Raw genomic sequence first — 15,068 nt, 5'->3', positions numbered from 1 at the left:
AAAATCAGTCCCCAGTGCTGTCCTCAGAATTGACTTCTCAAGCATGTGCCCAGAGGGCACATGTAGGTGCTTGGGGCAGCCCAGCCTGCTCATGGGGTGATGTGGGCTGAGAGCCAGGGCTGATGTGACCCTTGCTCTTTTAGGGCACGGATGAAAGGCAGGTCCTGGTCCTTCCTGTGTGTGCTCCCCTGCTTGTCCTGGGAGATGCCGTCAGGGTGGCAAACATAGGAAATGACCACGTCTGCTTTACATTCATTTTAAGGCTTAGTAAATGGTACTACCAGCTAAAGGAGGGTTATAAATTGCCTGCCCTCGGTGCCTTAAACACAGCTGGGGCCTGCATGCAGTGAAGGACTCAGCTTCAGCTGTTCCATGGCAGAATCGCTGAGGTCCCTTCCTGGGCCTTTGCCATGGCGTGAGCTGGCACTGTCTCCCTCAGGCCTCTTGACAAGACACCATATCCGCCATGGTGTTGTGCAGTTCCACAATTGTGGTTTTACCCTTTTTTGTGAGGGTATATGGGGCCTCTGGCATGGCCCGTGACTGTCTCTGAGGGGAGCAAGCTTTGGAAGAGAGACCAGCAGGAGAGGGCAGGGGGTGTGGGGGATTATGGGACATCCCATGTTCTGCTTGATGTAGAAGGCTGTGGTCTTCTTGTCCTCTGAGGTCGGCCACTTGGAACAAACTCTCGTTTGTTACAGGTGCGTAGAAAGCACTTTGCTCCTTCTCGTGGGGTGGGTGCATTTTGTCTTCTGCCTGCAGCATAGATTCATCTAGAGCAGGGCTGGCCTGCCCTTCTCCCTCCAAGCTCCATAGGTTTGAGGCTCGGGCCGCTGAAGCAGAAAGCGCCGTTGGAGCAGTCTGTGTGGCTTTCCTAGGAGGCTGGCAGCACCTGAGCCCTGGAGTTAGCTCTCGGAGGCCTGTAATAAAAGACTAAGAAGATGTTTTTTAGGGAATTATTTTCATATGTAGCATACAGAAGGGGAAAAACCATAGGAAGGGAGCGAGGCATTGTGGGTCTATCAGAATTCTCTGATAAGCTTGTTCAGTAAGAAGAGCTGGTTCCTTATACTCTGTCTCATTAAACTTAAGAATTACTTCATTTGGTAATTTTAGCACATGACAGCACTCCCCGCCTGCTGTGTTTTCAGAGATACTGGTTAATACCCAGCTTTTTTTTTGTCCCGTTGGCCTGCCAAAGCCTCTGACACCTGGGGGAACCCTGCTGTGGCTCAGACATCTTCCAAAGCAGTACGATTAAGGTGCATCGTACCTTTTGTCTGTGTTCTCCTTGATTGTCTTCTCGAAGGGGCTTTTCTTCTGAAACCAGGAGAATGGTCCTGAGCACTGTTTTGCTAGATTGAAACGATGTTAACAGGCCGCTTGTGTGATGTGCGCGTGTGGTGGAAGACGTCCACGGCCTCAGAGAAGTGAGAATGCAGACCTTTGGTGCCCTGTGTTAAAGTCATCATTTAAATTGAAATGAAATGAAATTTAGTTCCTCCATTATACTAGCTGCATTTTAATTCTCCGGGGCCACAGGCAACTCATGGCTACTGTACTGAATGGTTCAGATTTAGAGTATCTCCACCACTGTAGAAACTTCTGTTGGACCGCACTGGCTTAGAGCGTGTGCTGGTTTTATAAGGTGAATCATTAAGATGATGTCTTTCAGGGGCGCCTGGGTGGCTCAGTCAGTTGAGTGTCTGACTTCGGCTCAGGTCATGATCTCACAGTTTGTGAGTTCAAGCCCCGCATTGGGCTCTGTGCTGACAGCTCAGAGCCTGGAGCCTGCTTCAGATTCTGTGTCTCCCTCCCTCTGCCCTTCCCTGCTCATGTTCTCTCTCTGTCTCTCAAAAATGAACAAACGTTAAGAAAAAATTAAAAAAAAAAAAAGATGTGTTTCAGGATATAAAAATTAATTGTCAGGTTAACAAAAACTTATATAGACTTCAGTAGGAGGAAAAGAATAAAATGGATATTGTTCATTATCTTTAAGGTTTGAAATTCAGATTTAGAAACGTTGTAGTGTTTCTGTTGGATGAGAGTTAGGGACCACGGAGGTCATGCTTCATAGCATTATGCAGCCCCGACACTGGCAGGGCAAAAACCATCAAGAGAGGTCTTGGAGAAAGCCTGGAGTCTGTCACAAAGGCACGATCCCTCCCAACGTGGAGTGTTCTGGGCACCGTCTTAGAAGGAGAAGCTGGTAGCTTGGAGGAGAGTTGACTTTATTTCAGAACACTCAAATCATTTTACTTTAAATTTTTTTTTTTTCTTTTTATTAATCTGTGTTTTTTTGTGCGTGAGAGAGAGACAGAGCGTGAGCAGGGGAGGGGCAGAGAGAGAGGAAGACACAGAATCTGAGGCAGGCTCCAGGCTCTGAGCTGTCAGCACAGAGCCCGACGCGGGGCTCACACTCACAAACCATGAGATCATGACCTGAGCCGAAGTCGGACGCCCAACCGACGGAGCCACCCAGGCGCCCCAGAAATCATTTTACTTTAGACATCATCCAGAAGACCTCGGAACTGTGAAACCTTTTGATTCTCGGTTGGCCTTGAGGGGGTGGTGGGATCGGATGGCACTGCTGCCCTCCTCAGCGACTTGGCCACCTTTCTCTAAGCAGTGGGTCCAGCTTTTTGGCATGTTCACACCCTCAGCTGGATGAGAACCTTAGCCAGGCAAGCTGGGTCCTCCACACCAGGTGCACACGGGGCTCCACCGGGCCTCTCTCCACCAGCTTTGCTTCTACTAGCGTGCAGCTGGACATGTGTTAGAGCACTGCTGACGCCTGGAAGCCCCTTGTGCAGGTGGACTGGCGGCTCAGTCGGTTAACCGTCCGACTCTTGATTCCGGCTCAGATCATGGTCTTATGTTTTATGGGTTCGAGTCCCGCATTGGGCTCTGGTGCTGGCAGTACAGATCCTGCTTGGGATTCTCCCTCCCTCCCTCTCTCTCTCTCTGTCCTCCCTTGCTCGTGCTTTCTCTCTCCCCCCCGCCCCCAGAAATAAATAAATAAGTAAGTAAGTAAGTTAAGTAAGTAAAAAAGGTGGCCCTGTTTCCTAGAGCTGAGGTCAGTGTACGGAATGTGGATAAGCAGTGTTGTCCCCAAGCTTGGGCATCCCCTACCCCTTTCCTGACCCAGTCACTGAGTCTACACTGGTGTGTCCACACTGGCACATGCCTGCAGGCAATGTGTTGGGACGAGTGCAAGTTCAGGGTTCCAGGTGTGACTCTCATTTTGCATCCTACGGTATGATCTTGGGCATGTTTCTTAGACCAGGAGCCTCAGTTTTGCCTGTTTGTAAGATGCTGAGGGTGGCAGGGCACCTCTGCCTCCCCCTCGCAGGTCTGGGTATCATGGGAACATCTGTGCCTTGGGGAGAGTACTTGTTGGTGGCTCTGCCTCCCTCAGAGGTGCAGACACAAGTTCATAAGATACGCCACTGAAGGGGGAAGCCGGGGGGGGGGGGGGGGGGGCGGGGAGAGGGGCGGCGCCTGAGTGGCTCAGTTTGAGTGTCTGACTCTTGATTTCGGCACAAGTCATGATCTCACAGTTTGTGGGATCGAGCCCCACGTCGGGCTCTGTATTGAGTGTGGAGCCTGCTTGGGATTCTGTCTCCCTCTCTCTCTGCCCCTTCCCTGGTCACATTCCTTTCTCTCTCAAAGATAAATAAATGAACTTAAAAAACAAAACAAAACAAAACATGCCAGCGGGGTCTGACCTGTCACCTCCACAGCCCAGGGTGGAAATAGAGCACTGCTGACACTTGGAAGCCCCAGATGCTTCTTCTCTTTTGAAACTAGAGGGATTTTGTCGAAGATAAAGGTGGTAGGAGTTGCACTAGGGCTTCTAGGGATTCTGACTTGGTGGGTGATCTTGGAAAGTCCACAAAACATCTTACCCCTTTCTTACTATGTAAACTGATGAGCTGAAGTTTGGGAGCTGTTGAAAAAGGGGGCTCTTGGTTGTGTGTTTCTGTCGTGTGGGTCTTAGGCGTTTCTCAGTGAGAGCCGTGGGGAGCAGCAGGCCCAGCAGGGTGGCACAGCGCTGTGGCAGGCTCTTGTCCCTCCAGTGTTGTCTCCACTCTGGGGTCTGGCCTACTCTCTGTTTGCAGGGTACTGGGAAAGCAGCATGTCCGAGAACACAGGCCTCTGCAGACGAACTTGACTCTTTTAAACATACTCTCTGAAAAACTAAAGTTCATAGCACAGAGGCCTCATCCATCACGTACAGATTTGCTGCAGAAGGGCCTGCCGTCCTGTGCTGTGCAGAGGCACGCTGAGTTTGGTTTTGCAGACAGTTAACGGCATCTCAAGACGTGGGGCCGCGATGTTCGCTGCATTCTACAGTGTTTATCAGGCTTTTCCCTGTGGCGATCTCCCTGGATCTTACTGAGATGGTTTCATCAGAAAGATTAAATGCTTGTGCATGGGCGTCAAGTGAATACGTGTGGTGTTGGGCTCTGACCCAGGTCTTCCAGCCTTGCTCTTGCTTCTGAAGACAGACACTCACTTGTGCTCAGTTTACATGTGGGACTTTGAGCTTTTGTGAGAAAACTGTGGTAAGTCTTCAACTTGGCGAGTGTCTGTGTCTTTTTTCTTGTCCGGTAAGTTGCTTAGCCTTGCCCTCAGCAGTTAATGCTTATGGTGGTACTTTTGCTAGACTTTAACACTTGTTTTAATAAAACAGCCTTGTAACTATTCATGATTTTTAAAATCAGTGTGTTTGTTTGGTCTTGATGGTCCTGTTCCCATTCCAGCGAGCCATGTCCTCCAACCGATGAGCGATTGGTTGCAGGGTAAGCCCAAGACTTCTCCGCCACCTTTCTGTCTTGATTCTTGCTGCCTTCTCTTCTTATAATTGTGCTTAACTGATTGCCCTCGGTGTTGAAAAATGACTAACGAGGCACACAGGCTCTGGCTTGGACCTCACTGCCTGATCCCCCATGAGTGCCCCTGCCCTTTCTCCACCTGGAGTTGTTTAGCTATTCCACATTACCTGAGAGGCCAAGGCGAGTTTGGCTGGTACCAGGGAGACTTCTGGGACCAGGCATGCACGTAGACCTCCCCTCCTCCAGGCAGGCACCAGTGGCCCCATGAAGGTGGTAGGCAAGCAGGAACAGGCTCCTCCTCTCCCTAGCCAGCCTCCAAGAGAGACCTCTGATCGTTGCTTCTTCCCTTCATTTCTCAGAGGAGTCACAGGAGGCCTCTCTCAAGGGCTGGGTGCTAAATGTGGTCCTTGGGCTTAGATGCTGTTGTGTGTGCCCATTAGAGGCAAAAATGTTCCTGTGGAGTTTATATGGCACTTCTCCAGGAGGGTGTGGGTAAGTGGGTCCCTCTGTCCCGTGATGGGGCATCCCCCTGGGTGTTGGAGGTGCATAGAATATCCGTGAGCCCCCCAAAACAGGAGGGGGCAGAGATGAGTTCCCTTCTATGCTGCCTCTCCCTCCCCCCGGCCCTTTTTCTTTTTCTCTTTTTTTTTTTTTTTTTTTTTGCCAAGGCAGAGAAAAAGTCCTGCTCCTGAATATTCCGGCAGAAATAGAAGGTTTTCCCTGTTTTCCAGCTGGGCTAATTCATGTTAAGTGCTTTTATTTTTGGAAACAAATATTGTCACTTGTTTTTGTTTTACTTTGCTGTTTATGTCAGTTGTGTCCCCTTCCCCTAAATCTCATGACAGACTCTGTGACTTTGGGCGTGTTATGTCAGCACACACAGTACAGAAAGTATAAGCCCCTCAAGCATTTGCTAAAATCATGAATGTGTAATCTAGGCTGCAGTGAGTGGGTCCTTGTGTGGTCCAGACTAGCTCATCAGGCAGAGCAGCCTAACACCCTCCCACTCGCCACCCTAGAGAGGCCTCCTCGAAGGGCCACTCGGCACAGTGTGGCTTTTAACTTCAGCAGTACATGGCTCTCCAGTTGGTTCCCTCTGTTCTGTCCTTTCTGAATCTAGAGGGGGAAGTGCTTTTTATTTGGCTCCTGGAAAGACACATTTTGGATTTGGATATTTATGAATGCGAACTGGGCCACTACTGTTTGCCTCTGAATCTCGGGACTCACCTCACAGCCAAACTTAGGTTCCTGGTTTGGTGGCTGAAGGCCAGGGCCGAGGCCTGTCTATGGCTCTTTGTGACAGAGCAGAGGTTTTTAGTGGAAACTGTGGGTATCACAAGAAAAAGCGAACCTTCTGGAATGGTAGGAAGTTGTTTTCCTATCCGTTATCACTGTCCGTGGAGGGGTAGCGTTTGTTCACATAGGGTGTGCAATGTTGGCATTGAATCAGTTACGAGAGCAGAAGTATTTGTTAGGGTTTTATCATTCTGAAGCCCTCCCTCACCGTCACTGTGACCCTCAGATGGGAGTTACAGGGCAGAGTGACCCATTTAGAGTTTTTGAAGAAAACATGTAATAATGCCTTTGGTCTAATACTCTGGACTCTGCCGTCTCTGGTTTATTCACTCCAGAGAGCGGTATTCCTGGGAAGGAGCGACGCACGCTGGGCAGCCAAGGGCTTGGGCTGTGGGTCCCAAGTTTGCCAGAATGTTTCTGACAACTTCGGTGTCAGGAGGTCCAACTGCAGTCCTGACTGTGCAAGAGGCAAGGCAGCCCGTTCTGACCAACCCCCCTGCACCTGGTTTGTGTGGATACCTGGAGGACCGTGTTGGTCCTGGAGGAAGGCTGGAAGCCACCGTGACCAGCCCCCCTTGGCAGTGCTAGGCCCGGCCTGCCTGCCGCGGAGGTGCTGCCTGTCTTGCTTTTGTCCGCGTGGTGGTTGAGCACCACAAGGTTCTTGCTCCAGGCTGGTTCCAAGTTAGCCTCTAGTGTTAGACATTGAGGCCTGCCGAGTGTAAGGAGCCCGAAGCAGCGACCCCCCTTCCTAGGTCATTTTATATCAAAGTCATTTGCTCTTTCAGGGCTGAACTGCAGCAGCAGTCCACAGCAGACCTTCCCCTTTGGAGTGTTAAGGTGGTAGTTGCCTCTTCCCCCCGTTGTGGTTCCTCCAGGAGAGAGACATCCGGCGCAGTCCCTGATTCACTGTGGCTCCTCGGCGAAGGTCCAGGATGCACATTGCGTGTCTGTCCTCGTTGCCCTATTCGGGACTTTAGGGGTCTCCCTGCCCAGGGGTAGCGTGTGGTCTTGGGGGAAGTGGAGCCCCCTTCCCCAACACAGTGTGCCCTTCTGACCTGGATGTTAGAAATGCTTTTTCCAGGTGGAGAAATGAGCACCAGTCTTGTCTCCCTTCTGGCTCCAGATCGTAGATGGTTCATCCCTGTTTCTAGAGTGCAGGCCCCTGGAGCCTGGGCTCTGAGATAAGACTCGACACTGCACCCCCCAGCAGTCTCCTCCCTGTGGTGCCTTTCCCTTATCTGGACCGCTTTGGGCAGGAAGGAACAGGGCCGCTGGTGGGGAGACACAAGGGTGCAGATGCATCTCGAAAAGGAGTGAGCTCTGCAGTTCCACAGAGATTGCATCCAGAGCTGCTGTCGCACTGCAGCCATTCCTCCTTTTCCGTGGCATCCAGTCCTGTGTGCCCCCACATTTCTGTCATATCGTCGGTTCTGCATATTTTGCATATCTTAGAAGTTTCATCCCTAGTAAGAACTCAGATGAGGAAACAGCCAGACAGCCGTGCTGTGAGGAAGGTAGTTAACACACACTGTAGTTAGTGTTGTCCCCTCGCCCTTCACACACCTGGGGATGGGAGGTCCTGGGGGTTGTGGGGTGCAGCCTGGCAAACCTGGGCCAGTTGGGGGAAGCCCCCGATACGTCTGTGAGCCTCAGTGAGTGGCTTCTCAGGGCAGTGCCAGCTCCAGCTGTTGTCCTCCCTTTAAAAGCAAGCTGCAACTCGTTTCTGTCCTGAATTTCATAGAGCATGCCGAGAAATGACAGCATGTGCCTTCAGCCTATGCTTCTCATGCCTTTTACCTTGTAATTCTGGTGATTTTATGTCCCTGATCTTGGGGATTGCTTCAAAAGGGAAACTGATAGAAATCTCCAAGTCAGCAGTGGGGGTTGACCACTCCACGCACGAAGCTGCCATGTCCTGAGACCTTTCCTCTCTGAGGGCAGGTGGGTGTGGTGCTGTGACGCTTTGTTTACTTATTTCCACTCTACCCTTTTATAATTTTAAGGTTTTCGGATGTCATTCTGGCAACAATTTTGGCAACCAAGTCTGAAATGTGTGGCCAAAAATTTGAACTGAAGATTGATAACGTGCGGTTTGTTGGGCACCCGACACTGCTGCAGCATGCTCTGGGGCAGGTATGGCCCTCCCGGGGCAGGTAGGGTTCTCCCCGGGCAGGTATCGCCCTCCCCGGGCAGGTAGGGTTCTCCCCGGGAAGGTATGGTCCTTCCGGGGCAGGTGGGGTTCTCCCCGGGCAGGTATCACCCTCCCTGGGCAGGTAGGGTTCTCCCTGGGCAGGTATGGCCCTCCCCGGGCAGGTAGGGTTCTCCCCGGGCAGGTATCGCCCTCCCTGGGCAGGTAGGGTTCTCCCTGTGCATGTATGGCTCTCCCCGGGCAGGTAGGGTTCTCCCTGGGCAGGTATGGCCCTCCCCGGGCAGGTAGGGTTCTCCCCGGACAGGTAGGGTTCTTCCCGGACAGGTAGGGTTCTTCCCGGGCAGATATGGCCCTTTCTGGGCAGGTAGCGTTCTCCCCGGGCAGGTAGGGTTCTCCCCGGGCAGGTGTGGCCCTCCCCAGGCAGGTAGGGTTCTCCCCGGTCAGGTATGGCCCTTCCTGGGCAGGTATGGCCCTTCCTGGGCAGCTATGGCCCTCCCCAGACAGGTATGGCCTTCCCAGGCAGGTATGGCCCTACCTGGGCAGGTAAGGTTCTCCCCGGGCAGACATGGCCCACACTGTTTCTGAGGCCCTTGGGGAGCCTGTGGCCCACGCTGGCTCCGGTGAAGGCAGCCTTTGTGCGGCAGACCTGACCTGGTGCTTGCTGTCCGCTGCCACTCTCACAGGCCTCCTGTGGTTTCAGTTCTTGCCCCATTCAGGGTCTCTCCTGAATGTGGCCTTCCCTTTTATATCTCAGATGTCTGTTTCTAAAGTGGTGCAAGTATTTTTTTCTTACTGTTAGATGATACCATAGCAAATATTATTAGTTTAGTTCTTTCTCTTGTGCTAAACCCTCTATGTGCATTCTGTGATGAATGAAATGGTACAGTACTGAGGGGTTTTAACAAGATCCAATGTACCATCACCCAAGGGAATTTGCACACCAGAACCTGCCAGTCAGTCCTTTGCACTCAGGCAGAATCAGGTCTTTGATAAGACAGTATAAGATTTAGCTCCATTTATATGACCCAGAAATTGCAGTCCTCAAATCTTTTCCATGAATCAGCCCATGGAAGGAGCTTCTGAGGCAGTTGGGGGTGCCGGGATGTGGGGCCATGCACCAGGCCCCACGGGTGGCATCCTTCCTCTTTACCGAGGCCCCTGGAGACAGGGCTCAGTCCCCACTGATGACCTGTGAGTGACAGAGGGGAGATCTGACAGCTTGTCAGGAGTTATACCCTACAGAACTGGAGTGGCAAACAGGGATGAAGAGCCGATTTGGGATGACCCAGGGAGATGTGCACTCCCTCCCCTCCCCCGCCCCCCCCCCCCTCGGCCGAACTCCTATGCCCCCTGGTGGCAACACTGGTATTCACCTTGGTGTTTGTGAACTGGGCTGGCTGGCTGGATGACAGAGCAGCAGCTTGGTCTTTGCTGGCTCTGAGCATTATCTTGTCTCTTAATTGCCCTGAGTGGTTGCCATACTGGGCCGAGACAGCCTGGGAGGACCCAGGTTGACACTGGAAACACCACTGAGTGACGGAGAGTCTTGGCAGAGAACACCCCATTTGCTTGAGCCTCTCCCCATCTTGTCTCGTGTGGACACCTCAGCTCACCTCCATTGACTGGGGTAGTCTTGTCACTTTGGGTCATAGCACTGACCTTCCCACTCTTGTCTCAACTGTGTCTCAGTCTGTCTATGCCGCCAGTGCTTGCTTCTACAGGGATGCTGATCACTTCTCCAAGACCCTAGGGCTCTGTTTTTCTCAGGGTTGGGTATATTCTGGAACCTTTTCCCATGCCTGAAGAATAGCACTAAACAAGATATTTCTTGGAACATGGTAACTCTCATTCATTAGAATTACGTTTCTTCTACAGGTCTCAAAAACCGATCCATCTCCAAAGAGGGAAGCTCCCACCATGATTCTTTTTAATGTGGTGTTTGCCCTGAGGGTGAGTGAGTGTGCAAATGGCTGAAGAGCACAGGTGGGTAGATCAGGGAGGAGGGTCAGGGAAGAGTAGCAGCAGCTCACTTCTGGTGAGTGGTTGGCTCCGAGCTCAGACTGCTGAGCTGACCCAGCTACTGCCAAGCTCCTCCTGAGCTGCTGGAAGAGTTTACCCTTGGTATGCTCCCCCTTTTGTTTTATTTTTTTTTCTGGATAAAATACACATAACAAAAATTTACCATTTTTACCATTTTAAAGTGTGGTTTGGTGGCGTCTAGTAACCACGTTTTGTAACCACTGTCAGTTCCAGCACGTTTTCATTACCCTAAAAGGAGAACACTTACATCTCATTTTCTCTCCTCTCTCAGCCCCTAGAAACCACCAGTTTACTTTCTGTCTGTGGATTTACCTATTCTGCATTTTCATATAAATTGGATCCTATAATACGTGACCTTTGGTATCTGGCTTCTTTCACTTAGCATAATGATTTTGAGGTTCACCCATGTGTTAGGTACCATGTGTCAGGACTTTCTTCTTTTTTATGGCCAAATCGTATTGTGTTATATGGACGAACCACAGTTTATCCATTCATCTGTTGATGAATGTTTATGTTGTCTCTGCTTTTTAGCCATTAAGAACAATATATGTTCAGGGTGCCTGGGTGGCTCAGTTGATAAGCATCTGACTTCGGCTCAGGTCATGCTCTCGTGGTCTGTGAGTTCGAGCCCCGCATTGGACTCTCTGTTGTCAGCACAGAGCCCACTTCATATCCTCTGTCCCTCTCTCTCTCTGCACCTTCCCCGCTCGTTCTCTCTCTTTTTCTCTGTTTCTTTCTCTCTCTCTGTGTCTCTCAAATAAATAAGTAAATAAAAGAATAATATATGTTCAACAATACAATATTATGAACAGTGCCGTTATAGACATTTGTATCCAAATGTTTGCGTGGACACGTTTTCATTTCTCCTCGGTATACCGTGCACACCTGGGAGTGGGATTCCAGGGTCATATGATAGCCTTTGGAGGAAGCACCAGACTGTTTTCCACCGGGGTGGTCCTGTTTTATATCCCACCAGCAATGTGTGAGCATTCCAACTTCTTGACCTCCTCGCCAACATTGTTATTTTCCTTTATGTGTATATATGTTTATGTGTGTGTGTGTGTGTGTGTGTGTGTGTGTGTGTATATGTTATATATATATTACATATATTTATATGTAAGCTGATATTTTCTTTAAAAAAATTTTTTTTAATGTTTATTTATTTTTGAGAGAGAAAGCACGAGCAGGGTAGGGGCAGAGAGAGAGGGAGACACAGAATCTGAAGCAAGCTCCAGGCTCTGAGCTGTCAGCACAGAGCCTGATGCAGGGCTCGAACTCACAGACTGCGAGATCATGACCTGAGCCGAAGTCGGATGCTTAACCGACTGAGCCACCCAGGCACCCCTTTAATTAACGTTTTAGTGAACATCTTCAGTTTACCAAGATCACCTTTTCAGAGGTCCATCTATAACTTCACATGTAACATAAGAACCTTGCAACAGTATTCACACGTTTCTCCTCTCTGCTCTCTGTGCTACCTTGTCCTGCGTTTTACTTTGCCTGTATTGTAAACCCCACAGGATACTGGTATTAACTGTTAAGAGACATACGTAATAAGAAGGAATCACGTGTTCACCCATACAGTCACTATTTGCGCTGCTCCTTTGCTTCCAGATCCACATTTCCATTTGCTGTCATTTTCCTTCTGCCCGAAAGACTATACTTCTTGCAGTGGCGGTCTGCCGGTGATGAGTTCCTTCACCATTTGTGAGTCCTTGTCTGGCACTTGTGTGGGGGCTGGTGGACCCTGTGATGAGGACATCTCATCACAAGATGCAGGACCTTTCCTTTAGTCCTTGTGTGCTGCCCCCAGCTCGCCTCTCATACAGGTGAGCTTGCCCCCAGGTCACCATCCTGTACGGCTTCTGTCTGCCTCCTCCCTCTCTTGCCTTGCTCCCTTCTTTCTACCTTTCCATCTTCCTTTGTCCCATGTAGTTGCTTCCCCTTTGCAGAGTGGGTGGGGAGAAGGGAAGGGGAAGGCCTGAGACCGCTGGTCTTGTGCATTAGTGCCTCTCCTCGCCCTGCTGGTGCCTCCTTAACCTGCTGTTCTTTGGCTTCACTGTGATGGAAGGAGGGATGGCCAGTCAGCTCACCCAAGCGGTCAGCTTCACCTGAACAGAAGAACCTAGAAGTTCTTCCCAACTGAGTCCCTGGGCTGTGGTGTTTGGGTTTCTTCCCCTGCCAGGGTACAGCTCCTGACGTGGGAGCTCGAACCCGTGAACCGTGAGATCATAACCTGAGCCAAAGTCAGATGCTCAACTGACTGAGCCCCCCAGGTGCCCCGAAACTGATAGTTTCTTAAGGCAGTTGCCAGTGCTGTCTGAAGTTGTGTCAGAGGAAATTTCTTTTCAATAAAGCTGTCAAAATATAAGGGATCCAAATAAGCATAAAAAGCATTCCTGGGTAGAAACTGGCTAATATTATGAAAGGACTTTAATTACCTAGAAAATTTATTTATATTTAGTAACTATTAGATAATGGAATTTCGCTGAAATATCTCACTATCAGTTTTCACCAAAATATTCAGTGTTCTTTCTGTCTGGGCCCGTGTAATCTGCATGATGGCTTTTTACAGAAGTGTCCCAGACCAAAGTGACTGGATCTCAGTGACAAAGAAAACAGAAAACCTTCAGAGTGGCAGAAATGAGGCTGAGCAGAGAGGGCACCTGTAAAATTGGGTATCATTCTAAGTCTCAAGGTGCTTTTTTATGTTGAGAGTTTTTGTGTGTGTAGCCCATACCACATTCACTGCATGAATGGCTCAAAACCAAAATAATGTCAGAGAAAAGCTCCTTTATAATGGAGCTTAATTAAAAAAATTTTTTTTGTTAACATTTATTTATTATTGAGAAACAGAGACAGAGCATGAGCATGGGAGGGGCAGAGAGAGGGGAGACACGGTATCTGAAGCAGGCTCCGAGCTGTCTGCACAGAACCCGATGCGGGGCTTGAACCCACAAACCACGAGATCATGACCTGAGCCGAAGTCGACACTTAACCGGCTGAGCCACCCAGGTGTCCCGGAGCTTAATTTTTAAAACAGGCCTTCTGGGGCGCCTGGGTGGCTCAGTTGGTTAAGCATCCGACTTTGGCTCAGGTCATGATTTCACCACTTGTGAGTTTGAGCCCTGCGTGGAGCTCTGTGCTGACAGCTCAGAGCCTGGAGCCTGCTTCAGATTCTGTGTTTCCCTCTCTCTCTGCCCCTCCCCCACTTGCACTGTCTCTCTCTCTCTCTCTCTTCAAAATAAAACACTAAAAAAAGAAAAAAAAAACCTGCATGTTAAGACAAAATGATTGCTTAACAGTGGCTGTCCCTGAGGTGTGAGGTGCTAAGAGGAGACTTTTATTTTTATAGTTTTGGCATTTTCATAGTGTAAGTACTACCAGGGTCTGACTTGTGAAATGACATAATGCAGACATCCAGAGAGAGAATTCAAGTAAGAAACCAAAGACTAAAAATCCTGGCGAATGCTCTCCACGTGTCAGTACCGGCAGCCTCTGTGAGATGGGTGGTGAGAAGCAGCCTCGGCCCCGCCCTGGACATGGGCAGGCGGGCCCTCTTCTCTGGGGAACAGCCCTTGATAGCAGAATGTGTGACACCCTTGGATGTAGCAGTCAAGAAAACAAGCCGGTTTTGAAGTTGTGTGAAGACTTTTGTAATAAAAATGAGGCCGGAGGTTCATTCTGGTGGCCAGTAGTTGGGGAAGGGTTCGACAAAGTGGTGATTATTTTCCTGGCAATGCTGGGCTGTTAGAGTCGAGGAGTAGGGGAGGCCAGAGCCTGGAGGAGTAGAGAGGACTGCTGCCGGGTAGAAGCAGCAGGAAACGAGGTAGTGTAGGGCTTCATGTAGCATAGGCCGTGATGTCGAAGAATGGGAGGAAATTTCAGTAACGTAAAGGTTTGGTATTTTAGGGTAGACAGGTTTTTTTCCTCCTTTTTAGTAGTCTTATAAAAATGTATACTTTTGTTTTTTACTTTGAAAAGTTTTAAACCCCAGATCAGTGACAGTAGTTTGATAACCCTCTTATACCCGTCTCTGATGTCCCACAGCCGTCACCAGGCCACCCTGGCTTCTCTACCCCACCTGTTGCTCATGTGTTTCAAGTCCTAGACCTCATGTCTGTTCACTTCTATGTACTTCAGACAACATCTCTGTAAAGTACGGACATTTATTTTATAACACGATACCCTGTCACACCTGACAAAATTGGCCATCGTTTGTTGTCACCTGGTGCCTAGTCTATCGAAACTTTCTTCAGTTGCCATATTTTTCCAGTTGGCCTGGACCAGGATGAGAACCTGTAGGTCTCTGCCAGCCTAGGACTCTCCTCTCACATTGTCCCACTGAATGTTCCATGTTGGGATTCATCTCATCCTGCTTCCTCTTCATTTCATGTATTGCTTGCAAATTGGACGTTTGCTCCGAAGCCTCATTACATTTGGGTACGTGTTTTGGGGAGCAAGAAAGTCTCACAGGCGATACCCTAAATTTCCTGCTGTTTCACATCACCTGTGGGGCAAATATGGCATTTCTCAGAGCTCCCACTCAAGACCGGGCAATTCCGAGGTGCTAGCTTTCCCATTGTGGCCACATAGCCTTGGGCTGTGCAGGTACCTGGAGTGGTACCCGGCCTGTGAAGCCAAACAGGAACCCCCAGCACACGCTGTCAGTGTAGGTCATCCGGCCTCGCCTGGGTGAACACACCCCCTTGCACGTCTGGGAATACGGCACAGGTGGGCTTGGA

The 15,068-nt window shown here is 49.9% G+C and overlaps 1 protein-coding gene across 7 annotated transcripts in view; it reads left to right on the top strand.

Moving 5' to 3' along the window:
- Positions 1–15,068, top strand: part of NPRL3 (NPR3 like, GATOR1 complex subunit) — a 42,746-nt gene that overhangs the window by 5,847 nt on the left and 21,831 nt on the right. For 4 of the 7 annotated variants that reach the window (XR_002077284.2, XM_019439751.2, XM_053894198.1 and 1 more), the window contains 3 exons: positions 4,767–4,805; positions 8,138–8,267; positions 10,159–10,233. Coding sequence is in view for 6 of the 7 variants with exons in the window: in XM_019439751.2 (XP_019295296.1) it covers positions 4,767–4,805; positions 8,138–8,267; positions 10,159–10,233 (244 nt within the window). In the remaining variant the exon portion in view is untranslated. The remainder of the gene's footprint in view (positions 1–4,766; positions 4,806–8,137; positions 8,268–10,158; positions 10,234–15,068) is intronic. The other 3 variants (XM_019439752.2, XM_019439754.2, XM_019439756.2) reach the window with 2 other exon arrangements.

This window comes from Panthera pardus, unplaced genomic scaffold (genome assembly GCF_024362965.1).
Source record: "Panthera pardus isolate Hobbes unplaced genomic scaffold, ASM2436296v1 HiC_scaffold_4, whole genome shotgun sequence".
NCBI classification, from domain to species: Eukaryota; Metazoa; Chordata; class Mammalia; order Carnivora; family Felidae; genus Panthera; species Panthera pardus.
The sequence above is the reverse complement of the archived record's forward strand: the minus strand, read 5'-3'. Positions and strand labels throughout refer to the sequence as shown.